General features: G+C 47.8%; 1 protein-coding gene across 3 annotated transcripts in view; it reads left to right on the top strand.

Moving 5' to 3' along the window:
• LOC138525698 (ICOS ligand-like) overlaps positions 1-19304 on the top strand; it is a 289305-nt gene that overhangs the window by 222839 nt on the left and 47162 nt on the right. For all 3 annotated transcript variants that reach the window (XM_069635795.1, XM_069635794.1, XM_069635792.1), the window contains exons 3-4: positions 7372-7430; positions 11351-11713. In XM_069635795.1, the coding sequence (XP_069491896.1) occupies positions 7372-7430; positions 11351-11713 (422 nt within the window). The remainder of the gene's footprint in view (positions 1-7371; positions 7431-11350; positions 11714-19304) is intronic.

Here is a 19304-nt window from a genome sequence, read left to right as displayed (position 1 = left end):
AGGGGCCCAGCATAAGTAATGCACCGGAAACCTCTTCGCTACAAGACCAGAAGTTGAAACACATCTGCCAGCATATCCTCTGTTGCTCCACTTAAAATGTATCCATCATGGAGATCCACCGATAGTTCTGAAGTGTTTGAACGGTGCGAGATCCTAGTATTCCGACCACGGACCAGTCTTGATGTATCCATGGTTTCTGGATGTTCCGGCCTGGAACACCATGGATATTTAACAGGAATCTTTAAATCATCATAGCTCATTTTATTCTAATTCATGTTACCCAGCATTTCGCTCGTGTTCAGGGGTTATGGATCCGATTGAACTTCTGGATAAGAGCTATACACATTTAAAGGTACTGTAACTTGGGATTCCAAGATGGCCGCCGCGGGGACGAGTCGCGACTAAGCCGCGCTCGTACCGGGCCGCCGAAATACGCACACTACGAAGCAGGCAGCGCAGCACAGGAGGATCGCACCACCCAACGCCACCCGTGAGCAAGCCCCGGACGATAGGGACCACGATCGCGGGGCATCGAACGCCGAGGACGGCAACCTCGAAGGAGTCACCCCTCCCCCTCCGGGAGGTTCCCGCCGCCGGGCCGACAGGTCCGACGCAGGGGAGCGGAGGGGACAGGACCTTAGCAGCGACGCTAGGGTAGAAGGGACAGAGGCGGTGGGGGAGACTCCCTACCCCCCCCGGGAGAACCGCGGAGACATCGCCCCCCCCCCGGAGGGAATAGGATTACGGGCGGCATCACAACAACAGCGGGCAACGGAGCAATCAACTCTCCCCCCTCCCCCCGCGCCGTCGCGGAGGAGGGAAAGGGAGTCACAGAGAAAGACGCCCGAGGCCCGGCACCAAGGGCACAGGGCCCCCGAGCCACGAGCGAACGCCCCAGGACCAAGGAGCCGAAGCAGAGAAAGCGGGTGAGCACCAAGGACGGGGGAGAGGGAGCGGAGACCATAAAGACCAGGCGAGGAAGACCCCCACCCCCCAGAAGGGACCAGAGCAGTGCGAGGGAAGGGAAACAACACCTAAGCAAAGGGATCTCCCCAGGCGCAGGCACTCCCAACTGCAGCAGGGAGATAACCAATCTCCACAGACTCCCTAGGAAAAGAAATACTGGATTAGGACCCCACTTACAGGGGACTCTACCAGTGGGCGAGTGGATCCAGCAACAAGACATAGGAAGCCCAGCTGCTCCAGGGTGGCACCGCAAGCACTAATCACTCAGGGGACTCACAGAAACCCTCGCACACCCCGGGAAACCACCAATAAGCACACAGGGGACCATAAGAAGCCCTCTCATATATCAAGAGCCATCCATAACATGTCAAGGGCAAAAAGTAAAAATTGTGCCTCCCAGCAGACCCCGCTCCCCGCAAAGCAAGGCGCAAATATCCCACAACTGTGGTCGTCGGACTCCACACCGCAAGCGAAGGGGAAGACGCAAGACAATCAACAAAGGGAAGAAATGGCACAGGCGAACCCAGTACAACCCCCATCCAGGGAAGACATGCAATCATGGTTCCAGGAACTCCAGGAAAAATTCATGTCCTCCGTACAGGAACAGTTCACGACGATGAAAAACGACATGAAACAAGCGATCCAAGACCTGAGGATCGATGTAGCGAAACTAGAGGAAAGAACCGATACACTGGAAAGAACGCTCCAGGGGATAGATGAGGAAACGCAGCAGATGAGTGAAACACAGGAACATTTGATGAGACTCACCCACAATCATGAGATACAGTGCGAGGATTTGGAGAATCGCTCCAGACGCTCCAACATCCGCATCAAAAATTTGGCGGAAACAGTACAGGACAGAGATCTCATGTCGGCAGTTAAGGAAGTGTTCAGCAATATCGTAGATGCAGCAGAGCCAGACACAATCGGAGTCGACAGAGTCCACAGGGTCGGCCCAAAAAGATCGGGGGCACCAGGGGAGAGGCCAAGGGACGTCCTGGTGGCACTTACCTCCTACCCACAAAAAGAACAAATCCTGAGGAAAGCCAGAGATATGGACCACATAAGAATGAACGGTCAAGAAATACAACTGTACCAAGATCTGGCACTGACTACACTGCAGAAGAGAAGGGCGATGGCACCGCTAGTCAAGGCCCTACAGGCGAAACAAATCCGATACAAGTGGACCTTTCCCTTCGGGCTGACATTTACATGGGAAGGGAAACAGCGGAGAGCAACCACATGGGAAGAAGGCCTCAGCATACTGGACCTACAGGGTGATACGGAGGACGGGGAACATGCGGCACCCAGCGGAGAGCAAAGGAGAAGACCTAAAGGATGGGAAACGATCAAACACAACAGACCAGTCAAAGGAAGAGAAAGCCGTGGGAAGTAGACATGAAAAGAGGAAAGACACAGAGAGAACAGAGGGTGACAAGCTACATCGCACCAAACTCTGGTGAGGGGGCGAGAGGAAACACAGCAGCTGTACAAGAACTGAAGAAGGCGGCCCGGGAGGGACCTTCCGGCTTGGAATCTGGTAAGATAAGACCATTATGTGGGGTTTAGGAGCCCCCACACACTCAGCCCCCGAGAGGAAGGAGGGCAGGGAGCCTCGGGCGCAACGTCTGGGCATCAGTAGGAACCCTGGCCCTACTCGGGGGCAACAAGTTTGGTTCAGTTCTAGTTACCAGTTGGGAGGGGGGTGGGTGTCAAGAGGGCGGGGAAAAAGGGATCGGGACAACAGACAGTGGGCAGCGGTGAAGGAAGGGTTGTCAAACACTCTGAACCTATACCTAACAAAATGGGGAAGATACGCATAGTGACCTATAACATAAGAGGGATGAATCATCCTACAAAAAGGGTGAAACTGGAGAAATTACTCAAAAGGGAAGGGGCGGACCTCCTTCTCCTACAAGAAACGCACATAAGAGCAAGAGACAAACAAAGGGCAAGGATAAGGGGATATACAATATGGGCCCAAGCTAATGCCACAGACAAGAGGGCGGGAGTCATCATAGCAATGAGGACCGGGAGGGACGCCGTACTGGAGAACTCCATCTCAGATAAGGAGGGGAGGTATGCGTTCGCAAATGCGCTGCTGGAGGGGCAGAGGATCACCCTAGCGTCAGTATATGCGCCCAATGTGGGACAGGACGGCTTTCTAAGAGACACCCTAGACAAATTAGAATCCTTTGCAAGAGGGGAAGTGATCCTGGGAGGAGATTTGAATATGGCGTGGGACCCACAAAGGGACAGAAGCACAGGAGGGGCATATAGCCAGGGGACCCCATCAAAACGACTAAAGCAGCAAATGGACCAAATGGCCCTGAGTGATGTATGGAGGGAACTCAGGGGGGACCAAAATGGGTACACTTACTTCTCACATGTTCACAACTCGATGTCACGAATCGACTACCTCTGGGCATCGGTGGGCCTCATGGGCAGAATCCAGGAGGTGGAAAAAGGGGCAATCGCACTATCGGATCACGCACCCTTGTGGCTCGATATGAAACTTCAGGGGAAATCTAAAGGTCTGTGGAGGTGGAGATTGCCGGAGGACATAATCCAGGACAAGGTCACGGGGGACACCATAAAGGGAATGATAGAAGAATACTTCACGGACAATGACACAGGGGAGGTTTCTATCTCCACAGTTTGGGAGGCGTTCAAAGCAGTGATCAGAGGGAAACTAATGGCACTGAAAATAGCGAAGGAGAAACAGAGGGCGTTGTGGGAAAAAGAACTGGAAAGGTCAATTACTGAGATACAAGGGAAAATACTGTCACAACCCTCCAGGGAACTCCAGAGGACTCTTAGACACACGCAGGGCCAGCTAGAAATGCTGCGCACAAAAGGAGCGGAAAGGAGCCTTTTATACCTAAGACAAAGGTACTACATTAAAGCGAATAGAGCAGATACGATGCTGGCGAGACAATTACGGGCCAAACAGAAAGACATAACAATCAAAAATATCACAAACATGAAAGGGGAACATTTTACACGCACACAAGACATAGGGGAAGTCTTCAGAGAATACTACCAAAAATTATATACCACAGACCAACCGAAGGCAGACGCACAAGACACATATCTAAATTCCCTCACATTCCAGCAAATTTCACCGGCAGACAAGCAGGCCCTAGAAGCCCCCATAAGGGAGGAAGAAGTTAGAAAAGCTATAAATGAACTACCGAAAAATAAAGCCCCAGGCCCGGATGGCTATACAGCCCCATTTTATAAAAAATATGCGAATCAATTGACCCCGGTTCTAACCAAGCTATTGAACTCCTTTAAAGAAAGTGGCAATGTGACCCCCACCATGAACGAAGCGAAGGTCCTGGTTTTCCACAAACAAGGGAAAGACCCATCTTGCCCGGCCTCATACAGACCAATTTTACTGATAAATATAGATGCCAAAATATACACCAAGATATTAGCAGCTAGGCTCTCCCCGCTTCTCCCAAACTTAATTCACCAAGATCAATCAGGTTTTATCCCAGGGAGACAAACACACGACAATCTCAGAAGGGTCATCCATCTGGTGGAAAAGATTGGTATAAAGAGAACCACGGCAATTCTCCTGGCACTGGATGCAGAAAAAGCATTCGACCGGGTGGAATGGTCCATACTATTTAAGACACTCCAAAGAATGGGATTTGGGGAACATTTCATAGCCAGAATTAAATAAAGCAAACTACAACGCCCCAACTTGCAGAGTGGCCATCAATGGGGAGGTATCAGAAAAGGTGTACATATCCCGGGGAACAAAACAAGGGTGTCCACTCTCTCCCCTATTATATGCTATATTCCTAGAACCCCTACTGATAAAAATTAGGGAAGCAGCGAATGTCAAGGGGATAGAGATGGCAGGCATGCAACACAAGATTACCGCCTATGCGGACGATATGCTGCTGGCATTAGAGGAGCCGGACCGATCGCTGGCCGCAGCAATGGGAGAGCTAGAAACCTTCGGGGCCATCTCGGGGTTAAAAATCAACAAAAACAAATCAGAAATTCTAATACTGGCAGGTGACGGGGATAGAATCAAGAGAGAAGCAAGGGCACACAACCTCAAAATAGCGGAGGAGGGTATCAAATACCTGGGAATCACTCTCACATACAAGGTAGACCAACTGTACAAGAAAAACTACCCGCAGCTACTCACAAACGCTCGAAGAGACATGGAAAGATGGAACCCATTGCTGATATCATGGTGGGGTAGAATTCAGGCGGTAAAAATGACCATTCTCCCAAAGCTCCTATACCACTTCCAAGCCCTGCCGGTGGGGATCCCCCGCTCCTTCTTCAAGACACTCCTGAGGGTAGTCTCAACTTTTGTGTGGAAGGGGAAAACTCCGAGGCTCTCTAGGGCGGTCCTAACATCGTCAACTAGGGAAGGAGGGATGGCACTGCCCCACTTTCAAAAATACTACCAAGCGGCCCAACTTAAGGTGCTCCGGGAATGGCTGGGAGAAGACCCACAACAGTTATGGGCAGCACAAGATAGGGCGGTGGCTAGAACCCCACTAGTGGAACTACTTTGGAAGCAGAAACAGCACAGAGATCCCAACATAGGGTTCAGCGTAATAATGAGCACGACCCTGGAGGCATGGGACACCCAAACAAGAAAGGGCGCAATGACCAACACATTAGGTCCATTCACACCCATATGGAGGAACCCGCAGTTTCCGCCAGGGCTGGAGCAGGGTGCATCAGACAGCTGGGAGGAGGAGGGAATAACGAAAATAGGGGAGATGTTCCACAACAATGAAATTATTCAATACGAATCATGCCTCACACTCCCAAAAAGAACCACACGGAATAGATACAGTTATGAACAACTTAAACACTGGCTAAAAACTCCCGTAATAGCGAGGGCGGCTACGAGAACCCTAACCCCATTTGAGAAATACATCACAACCAACTCAGGGGCAACGAAGTGGATATCGACTCTATACCACTTTATAAACAAACAAGGCGAAGAGATCAAATGGGCATATATGCGCAAATGGGATAAAACGTTGGGAAGGGAACTCATGAGAAAACAGTGGGAGGACATCTGGGCCCAAATCCCCAAACTGACAAGAGCGGTGCAGATGAGAGAAATGTGGATCAAAATAGTGACTCAGTGGCACTACACGCCCGAGAGACTGCATACCATGTTCCCAGGAACATCTAATCTCTGCTGGAGGGAGTGCGGAGAAGTGGGGACGTGGAGACACATCTGGTGGGACTGCAAAGGAATAGTGCCGTTCTGGGAAGAGGTTAAGGGAGAAATGGGCAAGATATTTCCAAATGTGGGACAACTAGATGAAAGCGTATGGATGTGTGGCATGAGAGATGACACTACAAGAAGATACACGAAAGCACAACGGAGAAGCTTTATGGGCCTTCTCATCGCGGCTTGGACAACAATCGCCCAAAACTGGAAAAAGAAGGATACACCACTAATATTTATGTGGCTTCAAAAAGTATGGGCGCAGCTAGCAATGGAAAAAGTCACTCACATAATCCAAGGCACTAAGGACAGGTTCACCAAAGAATGGGGTGGGGTCCAGGAACATCTGCAGTCAGACTTTATGGAACAATGGTGCCCACACAACATAAAGGTCACGGACATTTTCAACGCATAAAGAAAACCACGAAGCAGACCACGCGGTCCCGGGGCGGGAGGGGGGAGGGAGAGCTGGGGTGGTAATGTTGGTACAAAGTTCCCTTTTATTGTTATGTTTATGTCCAATGAAAATAATAAAGATATGTTTTAAAGAAAAAAAAAAAAACAAAAAGGTACTGTAACTTGCCTGTATATCCAAGATGAACCTGCCTACTCACTCTTGCGAAAAACAACACTGTTAACAAACATGTGTAACCAATGCCAGACCTGTAACCTGCCTGTCTTGTAGTAACTACTTATCTACTCTGTAGCGTTCACTTAGCACTGTGATACCTCCGGGTCTGGGCGCTACCTACAAATACAATAAATAAAATAAATAAATAAATATACTTTCATTGGCTATTCAGTGCTCACTGTGATCTGGGGACTGACTTTGCTATTGTTTCACTAGTAAGTCTTGGTGTGCAGGGGCCAGTGCCAGGGCAAGGATTTAGTTCATCTCTTGCAAAGGGGTGTTTTGGTGCCCCACTTTCATGCACAGTGAGCTAGACTTGATGTTTTAAGGCCAATGTGGATCCACATGCTGCAGGCACCCTATTTAGACTCCTACAACTGCCCCGAACTAGGGCTGGCTCCGGTTCAGATGCTATTTTGTATGTCTCTTCAATCTTCATTGCGTTCTACTTTTCTTACCTTAATGTCCAGTATTTGCTTTCGCGCGGCGGTAGCGTCTGTATGTAGACTGGACAGAGCACTGTGACTAATTGATTAATTATTTTTTTTGGCAGGATGTGGCTGTTCTGGATGGGTATCTTCTCCATGGTCTGCTCCTTGTTGATGTGCCAAGGTGAGTTTGTGGCAACTTTGTGGAGTTTGTGGAGTCCTATTCTTGGCTGGTCATGGCATACTCTGTGTAAACACCCCCAAAACCATGGTGAGGGAGGGCGAACAGATCCCTGGGCCTCCATGATAAACCACCACCAGGAGAGCATGGAATGGATCACTCCAGCCATTACAGTAGATCCATCCTGTACCACTATCCCTTTAGAGCCAGAGGAGCAAGGGACAACTCTTGTGTTGTAGCTTCTTTCCTCCTGCCACTAGGTTGAAGGGCCAAGTGCCCTCAGGTGCTCCTTTGGCTGAACCTGCCACCTCTGTAATGAGGGCATCCTAGGGTTCTACTGTAGGTCCTTTTCTTCCCCTTTTACACTGCTTGTTAAGGAGTGGCTTCGCCTACAGTGCAGTCCCCACAGGGAGTGTCCTGTACAGTGTGGTTCAGCTCCCCTCCATTCCAAAGGCATCCTTGAACCGGATGTGACTGCCAAAGATGACATAAGCATCACCTGCACACATTCCTCAGGAAAGGTTGTAAATACTTTCGCAAAGGGCACAGATCTGTTCTGGGGTACCAGAGTGGTGCCAATATTACACAGTCAATACGCCAGACTGACGACTTTGTGAACAAATACAAACAGCACTTTTGTTTGACCTTTTTACACAAATGTGCCTATGCAAAAATGCACAAAATTGCAATAGCCTATGCCATCAAAGATCCACTTAATGGTTTATTGGTTCCTGGCAGGTTTTATTGTGTATCGTTGAATCCCCTCCAAGGGATAGTTATTACAAATTTGCTTAATCTAGTGTAAAAGACACAGGATTTACAGTAATGAATTGTAAATCTATTATCAAAATGCTTTCAGTGAAATACTACAATGCAACTGAAGATCTGTGGGTCAAAATCTCCAAACAGTTCCTCCTTCTCATTTTGCTTATGGCGGAGACCGGTGTTTCTCCATATTCGGTCCCCGCGTTGGGAATTTGCTGCCTCCTGAAATCTGCAACGTTAAGTTGTTGCTGGTGTTTAGGAAGAGGCTCAAGAGACGCGTCTCTTTCCATAATGATCTGCTTTATTATTCACATTGGTTTCTGGCTCATCATATTGTTGACAACTGAGTCTAGATGCAGGTCCTGCCTGGTTCCTTCGAGGATGCAGGTCCTGCCTGGTTCCCTCGAGGATATTATTCACATTGGCTTCCGGCTCCTCATATTGTTGACATCTGAGCCTAGATGCAGGTCCTGCCTGGTTCCCTAGAGGATATTATTCACATTGGCTTCCGGCTCCTCATATTGTTGACATCTGAGCCTAGATGCAGGTCCTGCCTGGTTCCCTCGAGGATATTATTCACATTGGCTTCCGGCTCCTCATATTGTTGACATCTGAGCCTAGATGCAGGTCCTGCCTGGTTCCCTAGAGGATATTATTCACATTGGCTTCCGGCTCCTCATATTGTTGACATCTGAGCCTAGATGCAGGTCCTGCCTGGTTCCCTCGAGGATATTATTCACATTGGCTTCCGGCTCCTCATATTGTTGACATCTGAGCCTAGATGCAGGTCCTGCCTGGTTCCCTAGAGGATATTATTCACATTGGCTTCCGGCTCCTCATATTGTTGACATCTGAGCCTAGATGCAGGTCCTGCCTGGTTCCCTCGAGGATATTATTCACATTGGCTTCCGGCTCCTCATATTGTTGACATCTGAGCCTAGATGCAGGTCCTGCCTGGTTCCCTAGAGGATATGCGCAATACAAATACAATACAAAGACATTTATCCAAGCTTCTGCGAGACTGAGCCACCCATCTCTCACCGAGTTGTCCCAATGCCATTTTGAAATGGACAGCAACCTACATCCATTGTTGAGCCTATCCCCTTCATGCAGAACCTCAAACTGCACCTCACTTCAGCCCCCGGACCCCCAAGGTTAAGGGCCAAATGGCAAGGTTTATTTTGAGTAATTGTGCACCATTCCTTAGGGGTGATCAGTCTCCAAATCTATGGGGCATGCTGCTTGCCCCAATAAATGCTTGCCGTCACATAACTCTAAAGCAGCGGGCTTCCAACTGTGGGGCTCCCCCTGGGGGGCCCGAAGAGGGGACGGGCAGGGGGGAGCGCAAGGCTCTTTCAAAAGGGAGCATGGTGACTGATTTTAATAGAAACTATACGCAGAAATGACATCTATGGGGTGGCCCAGCAGCAACATTTTTGCTCGTTGGGCGGGCTCGGCAACAGCATTTATACTCAAGGGGGCTCGGCATTAAAAAGTTGGAATACCACTGCTCTAAAGCCAGATTGATGGTTTTATTACTTTATAATTGCTGGTAAAACTGTGAAATGTCTAAACCATGAAGCCCACAATGCAAAAACAAAATGGATGCTTAACCACCAGTGTTCACTGTACATGCCTGCCGCAAGGGAGGCATTGCATTTTATGCAATACCTCCCACTACCAAGTTTACATACTACTGTTTGTGTTTTCTTTTGCCAAGGTCAGGCTTTTGTCTTGGAAGCAAGACGACACGGAGCAACACAGGCTTGATCCCCGGGTCCGCTTTGATACCTCTGGGTATTAAGCGCGTTATAAATGACCAATTATATCAGTTGGAGAAGGAGGTGGTGGGGGTTTGGTGCAAGTTGGATATTCAGAAAAGAGGCGCTGGAAGGAGATGAATGAAGGAGACGGGTAAGAGTGGAGGAGACTAGACACCAGAGTTGAAACATAAGTACTTGGCTCCCTCTTGAGGTCTCCTTCCTACCAAGAGAACGCATGAAGGGCTAGGAGAATTGGTACTTACTGGTAGCTGAAAGGAACGAGCTCAGACAAGGTTAAACCCATGCTAGGCAGAGGACCAAGCACTTGCATGCCATTGGAGGATGGGTAGAGGAGGAGTAGAGAAGTAATAAACTGGGAAGAAATGGGAACGTTCCAAAAATGAGCTACAGCTCTCGTCAGATCTGCGGTTGAATGTGAGGAAGGCAACCCTAGTTGATTGTCTACAAGAGGAAGTGAAACTCCAGCTGTATCTACGGCTCATGGAGACGCAGCAATGTCTAAAGTAAAGATCAGAGTCGTAGTATCCCACCAACGAGAGACCAGCTGTGGGACATGTGGAGAAGGAACCATAGAGGCTGTAAATTACTGGGAGGTTCCCTGAAATCTTGTGAACATTACGAGACCCTTGAAGTCATGGAATTGGTTGTACTGCCCTGACACCAAGTTTAAGCCCAAAGATATATATATATGTATGTATGTGTGTGTGTGTGTGTGTGTGTGTGTGTGTGAGAGACAACATATGAAGGTATCATGGAAATGGATATTTGACCTTGTACTGACAATTACATGTACACTCTGCGTACTCCAGTTCTACCCCTCTTCATAATCTGTGATGCTGTAGTACTTACATTGGTATGGGTAACCAGTCGCCCAACTAAAATACAATCTGTTGTCCAAGGAATTTGTGTTCCCGGATGTTAAGCACCCGTATCCACCTCATCCCAATCCCCAGCAGTTATGATTCAATATTTTGGGTCTAGCTGTTTGATTCTATTTTTTGGGATCTTCACAAATGATACAGGATCCAGGTTTTCAGACAGACAGCAACAGCGGGACTGAAAGCTCACATGCACATTTGTATGAAAATGTTGAAGCAAGCTGAAGTACAAGAAACCTAGGAAGTGACAATCTAACTTGGCAGAAATGTGTCCCTTGATACGGAAAAGAAATTGATCAATTCCCTGCCAGGTGGAAGTGCAGCTTGTGTTTTACCAGGAGTGTTACTTATCTTGCCTCGAACGTTGGTTTTCTTTTTTTGCTGTTGGTTCCACCTGCACCAGTTGACTCTCATCTTGCTGTCAGGATTATCTGACCCAAGAGGTTCAAAATTGTTTAACCATTTGTTTTTAAGATCTTCATGTCTTTTCTCACAGGGTTGCCTACTACCACTACCATCTCTGCAGTCTTGAGAAGGGATGTCATCTTGCCTTGCGCCTACCAGATTGCTTCGCCATACAGCTCCAAAGATTATCGGATCTACTGGCAGATTCCAGGGAGAATGCAGAATGAGACCCTGGTTTACTTTTTGAACTTTGACAGAGTGGAGGCTTTGGCTGAGCAGAGCTCTGCTTACGATAACCGAGCAAAACTCTTTTTGGGCCACCTTGATGAGGGCAACTTCTCCCTCTTGCTGTCAGACGTCAATTTACGTGATCAAGCCAGTTACGAATGTGTAATCGTGTCTCGGGACGTCGGAAAATCCACAAAAAGCATCATAATCGAGCTCCAGGTCTCAGGTAAGTTCTCAGCTGCAGTCAAGAGTTGATATCATTTTCAGAAGCGGTGGCCTCAAAAGGTCAACAGGCAAGTGTGTTCCTACTTTTTTAAGGACTTATTTCAGTTCAGGATAAAAGGATTTGCTGGTGATGAGACCTTACCACCAAGCATAGTTTTCCAGCGGTAGCCTTGCTGCTCCGAGTTGGGTTTAGCCGTTGCTCCTACTCCACATCATTGTAGGTTTGTGCTCCTGTAAGTAGTATTTAAGGGAACCGGACAAACAGTAACTGGTACACATTGCTCTGCGCGGCCCACAGGTGTATGAGATCCATACAATGTGTTTTCTACTTGGCTTAGCAAGCAGAGCAACCCGCAGGCCATGCGCTTTTGACTAGGACCAGAACAATTCTTGAGGCATGGATAGGAAGGCTTTTTATATGACTGGTCAGTGTTTTTGTCCCCATTGCTGCTTCTCCTGCTCGCCTCATTGGAACATTCATGTTCCAATGACAGTTCAGGTAAAATGCATCTTTGCACATATCATGTTTATCCCGTTTTGGGGGCGTTAGTTATAAATGGCTGATTTTGATATATGTACATTAAAAAAAATATATATATTGACATTCTAAAATGGAACTCTGAATGGGGGGCACTGGAAACAATAACAAGCTTTTGGGCATTGTGGCCCTTCCACTCTTGCGTCCTTTTTTGGCCTGCTTTTAGCAGAGCTCGAAATGTTTCCAGTTTCCTCTGTGTTCTCGCTTCCACCCGTGGTGTTGAAACCACTTGATTATTATTATGGTATTTATTGAGCACGGGCCTAGCTTCGAGAAGCAACGCAGCGCATTCCAGAGGTCTACAACAGTACAGATACACAGCACAGAGCTTTACAGAGGTAACAGAACAGATACACTTGATAACGTCACTTCCCTTGCACGGCTTCCGTTTCCTGTATTGTCTCTGTGATGGAATGTCAAAGGATCTCCCGCCTATGACCGCAGGCAGCGCTCTCTTGGAGGAAGGCACCCATTCTCTGTTCCTTGTAACTCCGACGCTGTCTGTAGTCTTCAGAGATCCACAGTGTGCGGGTGGCCATCCTAACACTATCCGTGTCTCTGGAGTTTATTGACTGGTTCTTTATACAAGGCTGCTTAGTCACTGAAGCACCTCAGAAGTAGTGCAGTTTCATGACCGCCAACTTGTTTTCCTTAGCTTTTACACACACTGTGCAATGTCACTTCAGCCTCTTAACGCGCATTGTTTCGGTTGGTCAGACGCACTTGTTGCCGGCCACCGTATTGTCAAGAGAGGCCCCGCCCACTAAGGGGCAGGCCTGATGACGTGGATGCTGGGGGAGGTGTTTGAAGGAAGGCACGCTTGGCGCCAGTTACAGTTGCGGTTCCACGCATGCGCAGTTAGGAACGGGATGCCATCTGGAGTTGGGGGAAGGTGCAGGTGTTGTGCCGCGCATGCGTAGCTGGGTACGGGATGTGAGTGCGAGCCCCCGGAAGATTGGGGACTGAACGTTGAAGTGCGGTCGGCATGTTTCGGGTCGGTGGTTGGGCTGTTGAGAGGTGTTGCGCGGATGGCGGATGCGATTGGTAGTGGCGGGAGTAGCGGAGCTGGGGTCGGGGTGTGAGTTGGTGGGGGGCATTTGTTTGTGGTAGGGTAGCTGTAGGTGTGGATTGGTTGGGTGTGGTTTGTGGTAGGGTGGCTGGTGGTGTTGGATTGGGGGTGGTGGTTGTTTGTGGTTTGGTGGCTGGAGGTGCGTGTGGTAGTGTGGGTGTCGGTCGGGTTGGTCGCGGTGGGTGGGCGGCAGCGCGCGGTGCCTCGCCTGAAGCGCACGTGTAGGCGTACGGGCTGGGGTCTCGCGGGTCTGCGCGCCGGTCTCCGGGCTCGCTGGTTGGTGAGTGTTTGGGGTGTTGTGTCTGTTGGTGTGGGTTGGCGGGGTGTGGTTATTTGCAGTGGGGTTGCGGGTGGCTGGTGTTGGATTGGTGGGGTGTGGTTGTTTGCGGTGGGGTTGCGGGTGGCTGGTGTTGAATTGGGGGTAGTGGTTGTTTGTGGTTTGGTGGTTGGTGGTTCATGTGGTAGTGTGGGTGTTGCTCGGGTTGGTCGCGGTGGGTGAGCGGCAGCGCGCGGTGCCTCGCCTGAAGCGTATGTGTAGGCGTATGGGCTGGGGTCTCGCGGGTCTGCGCGCCGGTCTCCGGGCTCGCTGGGTGGTGTGAGTTTGGGGTGTTGTGTCTGTTGGTGTGGATTGGTGGGGTGTGGTTGTTTGCGGTGGGATTGCGGGTGGCTGGTGTTGGATTGGTGGGGTGTGGTTGTTTGCGGTGGGGTTGCGGGTGGTTTGTGTGGAAGTGTGGCCTGTGTGTTGATTGGTGGGGATGGTGCACATCATCCTTTAGGATGGGGAAGCGCCTGCGTGGGTCCGCCCACGCGTTCGATAATTAAGAAGAAGAAGAAGAAGAAGTTACAGTTGCGTGATCCAACTCTCCTGGCGTGTGTGTGTTTTCTTTCCGCCCGGTCCCGGGCAACACTGGCGACGAGGACCGTCCCACGCACACGCCGGAGTCCTCCTTGCCGGCAATCCGCCGGGCTGGTTCACATTACTGTTTCCACGGGGGCTTTCTTTCTCTGTGTTTATAGTATCAGTGGGACCGCTGGATTCTTGATTGCACTCTCAATCACCCTAGTCTTCATGTAGTTTACCATACTTGTCATCGACATTTATAATCTAATTTAGTATGCAATGTGCCCCTGGCTGGCTGCAGTATAGCCCTGCTTCTCTGCGAGTGGGCTAACACATTTTTTTTCTCCCTTTGAAATTACACCTAAAAGCAAAATAACTGCACCTCTGCGGGGTGTGGCGCTATATGCAAGCCACAATGCACCGTTCTCAAGCTTTTGCTCATAGCGTACATTTTGCATTATGCCATCCTCAAGATGTCACCAGGCTCCTAGTGACCTACAGTGCTGTGCTTAAGCTTATGTACGCTTGTAGGCACATCAACCCAGCAAGGGTACTGTAGAGGTCCTGAAGCAGTCCTAGGACCTGGGTTTGAACCTCTCCTCACTGAATTCTTTTTCATGTTTATTTTGGGTAAAATGTTGACTTAAGTTTGGAACACACTGTTTGAAATGTGGGCCATGGTTTGAGAATGAACTGAGGGATTCATTACCGATCAACACTAAAAAGGTACAAAGTGACCATCTGACGAGTGGCAGCGATTGTGCATGGCCTACATTGAACACTCTCTGCATAAGTTTGTTGCTATGGCAACAATCCTTCCCTGGCTGTTTTGGTTAGGCCTGACCTAGTAAAACAATAAAAGTAAAAAAGGAGATTGGCAAAAAAAAACAAACGTTGGTAGTTTATGGTGGGGGACCAAACTATTACAGCATAGACTAATCAAAGAACTAGCTCCAGCTCTCCCAGTGCCAGTTCCGCTGCCTCATCCGCTCCCCGGATATCAAGGCTTTTAGCCAGCAAAGCCACATGGTCAGGTTAAAAGTATATTTATATAAATGGGTAAATGGGGGCCACGGGGAATAAAATGGTGCATTGTAACCAAAATAATTTGTTCTTGGTAGGATAGCTCAGGGGCAACGCGCTTGGAATCAAGACGACGCGGAGCAACACAGGTTCGATCCCCGGGTCCCCATTATAACCAATCAATAATAGCCACCCATGTAAGAAGCCAATAGGCCTTGCTTTTGTCCATATTAGGAAATGGAGCAGCCCTGCCGGAAACAGTCACCAGTTGGCAGACATTAGCAGCAATTAATATGACACTTTTGATAAAAAGGTATCCAGGATGTAATGCCACCCGGTGTACCAGCTCATAAAATGGCAGACAATTGAAAGAAAATAAGACGGATTGGAACAGCTGTACTAATAATCATGGTATATATTTACTAAGCCGAATACTACCAGGAGGGCACAGGACTGTATCTGAGCCATTTCAAAATAAGTGCCTCATACACAAAAACTAATAATAATGGGCAGAGAGGCAGTTGCCCAAGGAAAGAACATTGGTCATCCTGGGACGGAATTTAAAAATGCTGAATTTGACAACTGGTTTAATATATAGGGCTTGATCGCGAGTTCACCTACGAGCATTGGCAACCTAGGAAGGATTGAACAGTGTTGTAGGTAAATGTACAAGTTGGACATCAGCCAGTTACCCTAGAGTAGCAATGCTATGACAGAGTCCAGGCCATCAATTCAAGGTATCTATTGTATGTGTTGTAGTCCCACAGTGGGAGGGAGAATGGAAGGAACACCATTCACTTTAACAGAACGCTTCGTCTATAGCTTGTTGAATTCGTTCAAGATACATTTCTATCATCATCTTAAAAACAATTAAGTTAAGAACATTTTAGGGCTGGTACCACTGTGTTCACTTGACGTGACCAAGACTACAAGTCCCATAATGGATTTGGTGGGTTAATAAAAGCCCAGACAGCTGTTGTGTATGTTTTCCATAAACATGCTTATTGTATATTGGAGATTGTGGTCAGAAAAAAGTATTCACTGTAGTAAAATATGTTTTAATAGATCATTAACTGTCTTATGATTAAGGCAGTTAATGATCTATTAAAACATATTTTAATAACAGCAAATGCCACATTTCTGTCTTTCCATTTAGTTTTTTCTTTTCTTCTTTTACATTTTGTGGTTTTGTTATGATGTAGCTGTTTTGGATTTATTTTTTTAAGGGCAATCCTTTGCTTGCTGGTCAAGTAACTTAAGTTTTCAGTTTGCTTATAATTTGTTTTGTCTGTTTTTTCTTAAAGGTTTTCTTGCATTTTGTTTTTTACTTTGGGGATATGTATGTAAATGTATGGAAATCTCGTCTTTTGTAAAGCACCATGAACCTGGTATTTTGTTTGCGCTCAATATATATTTTTTACTACCACTACATGAAATGGCACTGAGGTCACTGCTCAACACTTCTCCCGCTTGAAAACCAAATGCAGGTGACATTGAGTGGTTTAGGGATACAGAAACTGTGTCTAGGTACACATTTAGGGAGATTTTCTTATACTTTGCTCAGAACCATATGAATAGTAGCCATCGGTTGGAGCACTAAGGAAGAAATCAAACCAAAAAGTTGTATTTGTTTTTCTGCCCCTACCCCATAGCAAACATCAAGGACTCAAATCAGGAGTTACTGCGGATGGATCTTGGTGCATAATGTGTACTGTGCTATGTTTTAAGTGTTTATACTGCAATAGAGTGGCAAGGGAACTATTATCAGTCTGCCCATTTACGTGCAAGAGGAACTGGGCACTGGAAATCCCCTGCCGCAACAACGGAAACCCAGCCATAGAACAGCGTTTGGATCTGGGTTGTCTGATCGCGAACGTTTTGTGCACGGTTGGACTGCCCACAGTGTAACTGCTCGGCCCCCCTTTTGACCGTTCATTGTAAACTGGGGCCCAAGCAATTTTTGTCCCCTGCTGCCAATGTTAATGATGTGGGGGACACCCCCGAAACTCCAAAATACTGAACATGGGTGCCGTGGACACCCCATCGCAGCCCCCGCTCCTCATGTTCGGTATTTTTGGCCATGACCAAAACGGTAACGCCCAAATCTAACAAAAAGCCCCTACGGACAGTATTTTTAAAATTAAATTGGGTGTAACCCAAAGTTCACTGTCTTTATTAACAATTCAAATGAAAGGGATCGCAACATGAACAATGTAAAATTCTGCTCTCACTCTCCATGTGACTGACGTTCCATTTTGTTAACCTTGGACATCACAAAAATTAGGTTACATCCCAAAAACCTAACCGGGGAAGGGATTGGTTAGTGAGGCGAAGTGTATATGCATTCCATAAGGGGTTAGTATGATCATTGGGTAAGCCATATCTGGTGGCTGCTCCTGAGACCACCTCTGTGTCACGAATACAAAGTTACAGGTTAGTGTAAAGGTGAATGGCGGGTGCAACATAGTGTATGCTTAGCGTGGAAGGCGGTTAGGCATTGGGCAAAAAGGGTCTTCTCAGCCTTTGAGTCTTGTACAGTTACCAGGCCAAGTTCAACTATTCAACGTGGTGGGAATGACCCCGAAGGTGCTGCATGTTCCCAACAAGTTATCATTTCCGATTTCCTAGGCCTTGAGACAGACCATTCGGCTTTGAACATGTATAACTTTTGCATATTCCTGTCTTTGGTTCGATGGGAACAGCTACCTCAGTCTGGCTCGACTGAATAGTCTCTTTCTTGATCATGTGTGTGAGGACCACGGAATGTAGCTCCCCTGCTTGTAATTGTGAAGATTTTCGACTGCTGTATCCCTCGCAGGAGCCCGATCTCTTCTGAAACTACTTCCCTTCCCTACATGTTCTTGGCATGGCTGTGCGCTGTGTTCAGACTGGACTGCATGCTTCAGAAGGACCAGCCTGGCAGCCTTTCCCCGTATTCTGAGGTTTGTCTTGCTTTTCCCATTCACACCAATGTACCTATGACTTCCATCTTTATTCGTATGGCCGTCCATGTTAGTTACGGTTCTGTTCAGTTCACATGTATTCTTATGCGTCTTGCGGTTTCCACCTAGCAAAATATATTTGTGCATCAGTCCTCTAACTATGTGAGTTATAAGCTTTTGCTTTGTGTCTATAAGCAATAAAACTAAATGTCTGCGTAACTTCATGCAGGGATGTCCATGTACTTCATGTCTAACATATCTGTCATGTCAGTCGTGACATAATCGGTGCTCTTAGAGGTTACAGTCAGTCAACTTGTTCAATTGATGACAGCTGTATCTCTTCAATACTGTCATCCGGGTATGGTCTGAATGGTTGTCTGAATGAGTAGCACATCTCACACCTGCGATACATCAATGATGGGCAGGAAGGGCCCAGATGTGATGTACACCTCTCGTTTCTCTGTTGCGGATCTGAGAGTGGGATGAGTGTAACAAGGGTCAAGTTTTGGTCTCCCTCTTCAATCCCCCCACTGGTTGACAAGTCGACCACACTCCTTACACAACCCTCTCTATTCACGTGTGGCCTTGGAATCCATACCTTTGCCACTCCTCACAGATGTCCATGGTACTTCACATGCTCATTTAAACTCCAGGTCATATAACAACAGTCTCCATCGGGGTAACACCATAACCATTGTCCCCAATAGTTGTGTGGATCTGGGGGAAAGGAACAGAGAGAACTGCATCGAATGTGATCGCAACACGCCAAGAGTTTGTGTCTCTCCATCAGTTTTCATCTCTATGTCCAGCAATATTTTCATCCCTATTGTCTTCGCATTGGTGGTTTTGCACACCGCTATAGCTACTCTAATGATGCATAAGACAAATATTAGCCCCTTCAGTCCACTAGCCAGCCATGATGGTATCCAAGAAAAGATGTATGTTAGCCAGTCTTTGTTCTCTCCTATTGGGTTTGTCACTGCCTCCATTTTAGCATGCAGGTCTGATAATTGTAGGATTGCCTCTGCTAGTGGGAAGAAGGCACGCACATACAGCAAGAAGGCCTGATCTTGGGCAAATGCCTCCTTCCATAGCTGTGAGAAGATCCAGGACGGATCTGTTCTGTGAAGTCATCAATCTGACAGCTCTCAGCTCTTCATTGATGCCGTTAAACCCCTT

Source organism: Ambystoma mexicanum, chromosome 7p (genome assembly GCF_040938575.1).
Source record: "Ambystoma mexicanum isolate Mex_15411 chromosome 7p, UKY_AmexF1_1, whole genome shotgun sequence".
NCBI classification, from domain to species: domain Eukaryota; kingdom Metazoa; phylum Chordata; class Amphibia; order Caudata; family Ambystomatidae; genus Ambystoma; species Ambystoma mexicanum.
This window is presented reverse-complemented; position numbering and strand designations above follow the sequence as displayed.